Source organism: Cynara cardunculus (assembly GCF_001531365.2).
Source record: "Cynara cardunculus var. scolymus isolate 2C chromosome LG 3, CcrdV1, whole genome shotgun sequence".
In the NCBI taxonomy this organism is placed as follows: Eukaryota; Viridiplantae; Streptophyta; class Magnoliopsida; order Asterales; family Asteraceae; genus Cynara; species Cynara cardunculus.
In genome coordinates this window covers 13,195,608-13,205,793 of record NC_037530.1, presented here as the reverse complement: position 1 = coordinate 13,205,793, position 10,186 = coordinate 13,195,608, and the positions used below count along the sequence as shown (strand labels likewise).

The following is a 10,186-nucleotide window of genomic DNA, read 5'->3' as shown; positions in this document are numbered from 1 at the left end:
AGCATATGGACCAAGAATAGGATCCTATCTAGACAAAAAAGCACAGGGGCCAGGGCCCCTTAAGGCCCCTTAGGCCATCCGCCCCTGCCTATCACGTGTTCTTGTCTGTAATTGGTTTTGATCGAATGACTTAGATTAATTTACTTTAAGTCATGTCAGAAAAACGGTTACTTGCTTGTATAAATAGCAGCGTAGGCCTTTGTAATTCGGTGTGCTTCCAGTATTGTAATCGTCAATATTTTCATCAATTGAAAATCATTTGAAGCCTTCTCTTGTGTTCTTCATTAATCTTCATCTGTGTTCTTATCGATGTCTGCTTGAGTTGATTCACATTATTTCCACTGCATTATCTCTGTTAAATCAATCATCCAAGTAAGTAATCTTTACCAAGAAATAGAGTTATTCGGTCCTAACATAAACTCAATTTTTTATAGGACACTTGTTTTTATAGGATAGTTTTTCAAATAATGTCCAATAAAGCTGATAATGAGACACTTTATATTAAAAGTGTCCTAAAAACTTATTACGACGTCAACAAACGTCATATAACTTATTATAACACCTTTAGATATGACATTTTATTTTTGTAATTCTATAAACTAAGTCTTATAAAAAAGTTTATTAAGACAATAGAATTTGATAGTGTTCTATAAATCCGATTTTGTTGTAATATAAATATTTAATTAAGTGACATTAATAGACCACCAATAAAATATTCCAGATGATGTATCCCCCTCACCAATTACCCACCTACAATTCTTTGAAGAACCAAATATAAAAATCATTAGGCAGCACCCCCCAACCCCACTAGAATGGCAATTAATCACCGGAAATTGTTGTCGGTATCAGATTCCGGCGAAACGACGGACTGTTCCAACTGCAGTACCACCTGCCCATACGACTGTGACTACGCACAAATCTACTGGCCGCCGGAGCCACCACAGTTACCGCCGTCAACCACCACCAGTCACGACAGCGTCACCACCCATCTCTCACCTTATCTCATCGTCATATTGGCGGTGATTGGCAGCGCTGTTCTCTTCATTAGCTACTACCTTATTATGATAAGATACTGTACTCGATTCCGGCTACCATCCGCCACCCAAGTCAACGAAGAATTACAAGACTCTATGAACGAAGATCATCGGCCGGAAATTGAGCACCCCATCTGGTACATCACCACCGTCGGACTCCAACCGGCGGTTATAAATTCGATTACGGTGGTCAAGTTTAAAAAAGGTGATAGATTGATCGATGGCACAGATTGTTCTGTTTGTTTGAGTGAGTTTGAAGATGATGAATCTTTAAGATTGTTGCCTAAATGTAACCATGTTTTTCATATTCCTTGTATTGATACCTGGTTAAGATCACACACAAACTGCCCCCTTTGTCGTGTTGCTGTTTTTTCAAACAACCCAAACTCGATTTCACAACCGAATGATGGAAATAGAAATCACGGGTTTGGTTCGAATCAAATCACGCAGATGGAAAATGCAGAAAACAATGGTGATTTGGGTACGAATCGAGTTCAAGAGAGCGGAAATCAAGAAAATAGGAGAGAAACGGGGAATGGGGATGGGGTTGAAGATGGAAGCAAGGATGATCAAGATTCAAAAAGAAGAGAAAATGAGACTGTGGTTAGTCTAAGAAGATCGTTTTCAATGGATTTAGCTACAGAAATTGTTCATATGGAATTGAATTTAAGTTCAGAGCATATGAGAGATTCAAGAACAGGAAGGATGATGATGAGGTCATTTTCATATGGTGGGAGATCGATCATCTAATTCGTGAATTTAGTGCAAATTCTTGTTGTTTTTCTTTATTTTTAAGGAAAGTTGTGGGTTTCTTTTTGATGGGCAATCTCCTCCAAGGGTAAAGAGAGAATGCTCAATGAAATACGTTATATTTTGAAATAAATCTGTTGAAAGTAGTCCATCTCTTTAAATTCATATAAAAACAATATATACATATATATATACACTTATATATATAGATTTATTTAAGGGAGAACTGATTAGTTTGTAATAACCGTGAGATCCAATATGAACCACTTGTTTGAGATACTTCATGTTATTTTTTAAATAAGCTAAAAAGGTAATATAGTAATTCTAATTTTGACATTTAATCAAAATATTTAATTAAATTTTTTAGAAGGAAATATTTAATTAAAATTAGTTACCTAGTATATCAATCACCTAATATAAATCGTATTTTAAAGACATTTGTGAATCAAAGTGTATCATAGTGATAACGTTGACAATGTTTCACGTGTATCACAATGTATTTTCTTTGTTTTATGAAATGTATCATAGTGTGGATTTTCGTTATTTTCATTGCTTTACAAAGGATATCATATTGTGCATCTTGTATGTATATCTAGGTATCCCGGTGAATATCGTTTGTAGGTATCACGGTGTGTATCTTGTATTCACATAAGCTTTATCGGAGTAAGGTTCGCCGAATAAGATTCGTCGGAGAGAGTAAAGAGGAAAGATGAGAGAAGATATTTATAAAATCTCTAAAAGGCCTTTAATTAATATCTTAAGTTAAAATTACCAAAATTATTAATTTTTTTAATCTAACCTTTGATTTGTTGTTGAGATTGGATCTCACGTTTACCACAAACAAAACAGTTCTTATTTGATTAGGCGACTTTGTACACTTAAAACTTTACAGCAAAAACACTGTGAAGGTAAAAAAAAATCCGAACCTTCACATCAAAAATACTGTAATGGTTACCTTCACAGCATTTTACTATGAAGTTTCAAGTGTAAAAAACTGGTCTCACAGGTATCACGAAAACATGTTAGTCTCACATGATCCCAAGTATATATGTATATATATATATATATATAGAGAGAGAGAGAGAGAGATCAAATGAAAATCGCCCTCATTTGTGTAAACTATGTAAACCAATCTTATCCATCCATTTTCTTGATCAATGGTCAAAATTAGTTTATGTTATATTAAGAAATTAAAATAAATAAATAAATAAAAACTTACTTTATAATCTCTATAAGGGTAAAATGGTAACTTTGGTAGTGGTTTTATTAATGACAACCATATCATGTTATATCATTAATATAGATTCAAAATATAAACAAAACACACCATAATCAATTCTACATAATGAATCATTTTGAATAGAAATTAAAAAAATTTGTATTATATTACATGAACGAAATGGTTTCACAGTTTCATCAATACACAAATCAACGTAATCCTGATCAGATTTTGTAATTTTCATGTTATTGGTAGATGGATCCGTTTCATTTTGATAATTAAATAGTTTCATTGTTCACTAATTACATAAAATTTTCTTAGAAACCATGAAATAGTTTCACTTTCTTCAATCACCCATTTCATTGCCCAGCATGGTTTGATGAGTCATTTGCCATTTCACGCTATTGATAATGAAATTGTATTTAAATATGTCAATTATTGACAATCTTTACTTTTGTATATGTGTTAAAACAGATTGAGGGACTAGGATTGCAAGAAATTTAAAGATCTTTTATAAAGTCATGGGACTGCACAAGGTCAAGGGATTGCGCTTCATGTTTAGGGAAACATCAGGGTTAGCGGAGCAACATTGTCAAGTCTTAGAGGACTGTTTCTGCAAATATGGAACTTATAAATAAAGGCTTCAAGAGTCATCTTTGCTAACACAGATTCATTTTTTGCAGTTTCTCAATATTCTTTGTTCTCTCTAGCTACACGATTCATTTTGTATTTCTTGAAGTATTGTAAATTGTTAATCACTTTGATTAACAATTAGATAGATCTGTTATCAGTTTTATTTCTTGTATTTGGTTTGTATCTGTCGAATAAAATCAGTTTATGAATTTGTTCATGGTATCAGAGCCAAACCCGTAAGAAGTAGCTTCTGCGATTTTACTGTTGGTTAAGATCTGTTTCGATATCTTGAGGTATGTCTTCTTCTTCCTTGTTTGTTCGTTTTTTGAGTAAATGACCATCTCAAGTCGAGCCTGTACAAATCCTTTGATCTCATTTGCGCCGACCCTTAGATGTTATACTCACTAACTATTGCTTCCTGTATTGAATCGTTGTCTATTGAGGTATATTCTGTTTTGGTTGAGATCTGTTACATATGAACAGATCTGGTTGTGAATCGTTCCTGTTTCTATAGATCTGTGTTCCCTTTATGTTGAATCGTTCTGTTAAAGATGTATTGCATTCTTGTTAAAATCTGTTGCAGATGAACATATCTGCTTGTGGATTGCGATGACCTACTTAAGGTCTCGATCTACCACAGCTTTCTGTGATGCTATTTGGTTTTGTTTTTCCTGTTAAGATACACTGCATTCTTCTTAAAATCTGTTGTATATGAAAAGATTTGCTTGTGGATTGTGATGACCTAATGAAGGTCTCGATCTACCACAGCTCTCTGCGATTCTTTTTGGTTATGTTATTCTTACGTTATCTCATTTCAGTCAATTTATTTCGTTTATCTTGAATAAAAGTCACGTAAATAAACAGATTTGTATGTGGATTGCGATGACCCTTATTGAGATTTTGACTTGCCACTCGTTCTGTGACATATATCTCATGTGCTATATCTTGTATTCTTCCTTGTGAGATCTGGTTTCGTTTGCTTTTTTGTCTTCTTTGTCTCATGTGTTATGTCAATGTTTGTTTAGATCTGAGTTGTTCTTGGTTATACAATCATAGATTCGTGTACTTCATATTAAAATCTGTTTAGATCTGAAGTATCTTTGGTTGTACTGTCATATTTTTGTGTTTTTTTCTTTAAATCTGAATGCTCCTTTGTGTTGTTTCAATAAATCCAGCATATGATCAGATATGGTGGTTCTGTTTAGACCCTATTCTGTATCTGTTCTTTGAGTAGGTGATCAGTCTTATGATGCATTGATTGCTTAATGATATCAATCTTCTTCTAAGGACTGTGATACTTTATGTGTTGATCTATGGTTCTATTTCAAATAGGTGTTATTATCTTAGCTGTTCATATTGTTGGAATAAGTGTTTGTTCAGGCTTTCCTGGTGAGATTGTTTTCTTTTTAACCTTTGGTTAAAGCTTGTTGCTGCTGCTCAGGTATGTTCCTTCTTTCCCTTTTCTTTATTTGCTATCCAGGTAGTTTTGCTTTCTCTTTGTTTCGTTCTCTGTTTCTGCTTCCTCTAGTGTGCCGGTTTTTTTGTTGTTAAGGAGCTAGACAGTTAGCTTGACCTAGCAATTATAAGTGTTTTAGGAATCCTTCTTTTATCTGTCTTAGTGTTCTTTGTGTATTTTTTGTTGTTATGTTTGGTTCTGAGGTTATCGCTAGTAGACCAATGGAATCCAAAATCAATAGTCTTGACTTTGGACATCCGTTGTATTTACACCCTAGCGATACTAGTGGAACACCTTTGTTGACTATAAAATTGTGTGGTACAGAAAATTACAAGGTCTGGGCATGTGCTATGATTTTGGCCCTTGAAACTAGAAATAAAGTCGGTTTCATTGATGGATCCTGTCTCAGGCCTGTTAACGATCCCATTCTTGAGAAACAATGGGATAGATGTAACTTAGTTGTCCTTTCATGGATTCTGAGCTCTATGACAGAGGACCTGCTTTTAGGACAGGTTTTCTCTAAAGAATCTGTTAAGGTCTTGGAAGAATTAAAAGAAACTTACGACAAAGTTGACGGATCTGTCATGTTCAATCTTTATCAAAAAATAAATTCTTTGTGTCAAAATGGATCTTCTGTTTCTAATTACTATCATAGACTAAACTCATTATGGAAACAGTTTGACGCATTAGTTAAACTCCCTACTTGTACCTGTAATGCCTCGCACGAATTTCTTGAACACAAACAATTGGATAAGCTCATGCAGTTTCATATGGGTCTTGACGATGTTTATCAACCCATAAGGAGCAATATTCTCACAAGGGAACCCCTTCCATCGGTTAAAACTGCATTTTCCCTTATCTCTCATGATGAATCTCATCGTGGGGGTAATATGTCTCAATCTAGACCAAAGTCTCAAAATAATGCTTTTTTAAGTAAGTCTACTGAAAATAAAAGGTGATTTGGAAGAAATACTACTCTTAATTGTAAACATTGTGGCATGTCAGGACACACCATTGAAAGATGCTATAAATTGATTGGTTTTCCTAGTAATTCTCAAAATCGTTCTAAACGTCAAAACTCTTCTTTCAAAAAAAAATATTAGCAATAATAATGCCAGTATTCCTGATGTGGCTCAACCTAAAACTACTCAGTCTGTCCCCCCTTTTCCTTTTTCTCAAGATCAGATAGATAAACTTCTTGAGCTTATTGAGCAAAAACAATCTTACGAAGGAGTATCTGCTAATATGGCAGGTACTAACCCTCTGTCTGGTTGGATCATTGATTCAGGAGCAAATCAACACATGACTCACAATTCTGATTTTCTAAAAAACATTGTTGACATCTCTGAGCTTGATCTCAGGGTATGTCATCCAAATGGCACCAAAGCAAAAATAAAAAAATATCGGTGATTTTAAATTGACAAACAATGTAGTTTTGTTTGATGTGTTGGTTCTTCCTGACTTCAATGTCAACTTATTGTCTGTTCATAAACTAACTAAAGATAATAATGTCTTTGTTGGTTTTGATAAAACTAAATGCTATATCAAGGATTCATTACGAAAGAGTGTAGTGGCGACTGGTAGTCAGGACCGGGGGGGGGGCGGTGCGCTCTATTACTTTGACCAAAACTTTCAGGGTGAGTCCTCTTATGCCATTCCTTTGTCTAACATGTCTTCTGTGCCTTCTGCCCAATTATGGCACTCTCGATTAGGGCATCCTACCAATCAAGTCTTAAAATTACTTAAACTTGATCTTAAAATTGATGAAGACAGCAGTRGTCCTTGTGAGATTTGCCATAAGGCAAAGCAAACGCGTGAAAGTTTTGAATCCAGTATTCACAAAACAAAAAGTATTGGTGACTTAGTTCACCTTGATGTGTGGGGTCCTTACCATGTTTAGACTAAAGAAGGTTTTAAGTGTTTTTTAACTGTGGTTGACGATTATACTCGGGCTGTCTGGGTTTTCTTATTAAAAGGTAAGTATGAAGTTGAAGAAAATATTATCAATTTTTACAATCTTCTCAGTACTCAATTTGAAAAAAYTGTTAAAATATTTAGGACTGATAATGGTTATGAATTTATGAGTAAGAGATTGAGTGACTTTTTTAAAAACAAAGGAATTTTGCATCAGACTTCCTACGTCTATACTCCCCAACAAAATGGGGTAGTTGAAAGAAAACACTGTCACCTTTTAAACGTTGCTAGGGCCCTCTTATTTCAGGGAGGAGTTCCCCTTAACATGTGGAGCGAATGTATCCTCACTGCAACATACTTGATTAATAGAACTCCCTCGTCTGTCCTTAACGGTAAGTATCCCTATAATTTTGTCTATGGGTTCCGACCTGTTCTTTCTCATCTTAAGTGCTTTGGATGTTTGCGTTTTGCCAGCATACCTAATGTTACTGATAAATTCTCTCCAAAATCTAAAAAGTGTGTTCTATTAGGATATGCTGGTTCTCAAAAGGGCTATAAACTGTTTGGTCTTGAATCAAAGAAAATCATTGTTTCTCGAGACGTTAAATTCTACGAGAATATTTTTCCTTTTAAGATGAGGATGAGTAAAATTGATGGACCTAACATTAATGATGTTGCTAGATTAAATTTCTTTCAATATAGTTCATCTAATGAAAATTTGGACGAAATACCCAATGATGAACCTCGAGACAGTTCTATTGAGAGACCTTCACGTCAATCTAGGTCTGATATTAATATTCAAAACATACCTGGTAGCCCAACTAGAGCTGCCACTGAGGAGCCTCTAGGCAGCTCGATTGAGTCTCTCGATATAGACTCTTTAAATCAGGACAGTGGTGATACTGAAAGAGTTACCAGTAGGCAACTCGTGAGTAACACTAAATCGGCTGCCGGTATTCAGTCTCATGATAATATCCATCATTCTAGTCTCAGGTCTGAAGGTAGCTCTAGAGTTCCATCTTCAAGTTCTGAAACTAGAAGATCTACTAGAGTGTCTGTTTTCCTCATAAATTCGATGATTTTGTAATCGAAGGTAAGGTCAAATATGGTCTTGAAAAGGTGGTTAATTATTCTTTTTTGTCTTTTGAGAATTTGTGTTTTGTGTCTTGTTTGAATAAATCGGTTGAACCTAAGAATTTTCATGAGGCTTGTAATGATCCTAATTGGGTAGAGGCTATGAATAATGAAATGGAGGCCTTGCATAGAAATGGTACTTCGATTGTTACCACTTTGCCCCCGGTAGAACCCATAGGTTGCAAGTGGATTTATAAAATTAAATATAAATCCACTGGTGAAATTGAAAGGTACAAGGCCCGTCTTGTAGCTAAAGGCTATAGTCAACGTGAAGGCCTAGACTATGAAGAAACCTTTTCTCCAGTGGTAAAAATGGTTACAGTTAGGTGTATTGTCTCTTTAGCTATCCAAAATAGTTGGAGTCTGTTTCAGTTAGATGTAAATAATGCCTTTTTATATGGTGACTTATATGAAGAAGTTTATATGACCTTGCCAGAAGGTTATTATGATTCCAAAGATATATATGTTTGCAAATTGGTCAAGTCTCTATATGGGTTGAAACAGGCTCCCCGTCAGTGGTATGCCAAGTTATCTTCTTGCTTAATTAAAAATGGGTTTATTCAAAGCATAAATGATTATTCTCTGTTCACAAAAAGGGTTGAATCTGTTTTTGTTATCCTTTTAATTTATGTTCACGACATTGTTGTGACTGGAAATTGTAATGTAGAGGTTAATAATGTTAAAGATTTCTTGAAAAGCAAATTCTTAATAAAAGACTTGGGAAAATTAAAGTTCTTCCTGGAAATTGAAATTCTTGAATATGACAGTGGCATATATATGTCACAAAGAAAGTATTGCTTAGAACTTCTAAATGATTTTGGTTATTTAGGTTCTAAACCTTGTAATACTCCCATAGACATGAACTTGATTGTTACTGATTCGTCTAATGTAAATGATCCTCCTCTAAATGATCAAACTGGTTTTCAAAGACTTATTGGTAGGTTGATATATCTGCTAGCCACTAGACCTGATATCTCTTTTGTTGTTCATTGTTTAAGCCAGTTTATGCACTCTCCTAGGCAGTCTCATTTGAAACTTGCTCTCAGAGTACTTAGATATCTAAAACTCTCCCCAGGTAAGGGAATAAGTTTTACAAAATCCAATAAATTCTGCTTAACAGCTTACGTGGATGCGAACTGGGGTAAGTGCTTATCTTCCAGAAGGTCTGTAACTGGGTTTTGTCTATTTTTGGGTTCTTCTATGATATCCTGGAAGAGTAAGAAATAGAGTACTGTTTCGTGCTCTTCAGCAGAGTCTGAATACAGAGCAATGGCCTCTGCTTCATGTGAAGTGATGTGGGTATTAAAGTCACTTTCTGATATTAATGTATCTAATTTGTTACATGTTCCTTTATATTGCGACAATAAATCTGCAATTCAAATTGCAAATAACCCTGTTTTTTATGAGCGAACTAAGCATATAGAAATCAATATACATTATGTTCATGAAATCATTAGTAAAGGTTTATTAAAAATTGAAAAGATCCTTTCCTCTGAACAACCGGCAGATATTTTTACAAAGTCTCTTGGAATCAATCAACATCATTATCTGTGTTCAAAATTAAAAATTCTTGATTTATTCAAAAGTCAAGATTGAGGGGGATGTTGAAATATGTCAATTATTGACAATCTTTACTTTTGTATATGTGTTATAACAGGTTGAGGGACTAGTATTGCAAGAAATTTAAAGATCTTTTATAAAGTCAAGGGACTGCACAAGGTCAAGGGACTGCGCTTCATGTTTAGGGAAACATCAGGGTTAGCGGAGCAACATTGTCAAGTCTTGGAGGACTGTTTCTGCAAATATGGAGCTTATAAATAAAGGCTTCAAGAGTCATCTTTGCTAACACAAATTCATTTTTTCCAGTTTCTCAATATTCTTTTTTCTCTCTAGCTACACGATTCATATTGTATTTCTTGAAGTATTGTAAATTGTTAATCACTTTAATTAACAATTAGATAGATCTGTTATCAGTTTTATTTCTTGTATTTGGTTTGTATCTGTTGAATAAAATCAGTTTATGAATTTGTTCAAATTGCTTCATTT

The 10,186-nt window shown here is 34.4% G+C and overlaps 1 protein-coding gene across 1 annotated transcript; it reads left to right on the top strand.

The window, feature by feature from the left end:
• Positions 1–812: 812 nt before the first annotated feature.
• On the top strand, positions 813–1,933 carry LOC112508976 (RING-H2 finger protein ATL54-like). The gene has a single exon (XM_025113845.1). The coding sequence runs from the start codon at positions 813–815 to the stop codon at positions 1,782–1,784; it is 972 nt and encodes a 323-aa protein (XP_024969613.1). The 3' UTR covers positions 1,785–1,933.
• Positions 1,934–10,186: the final 8,253 nt, after the last annotated feature.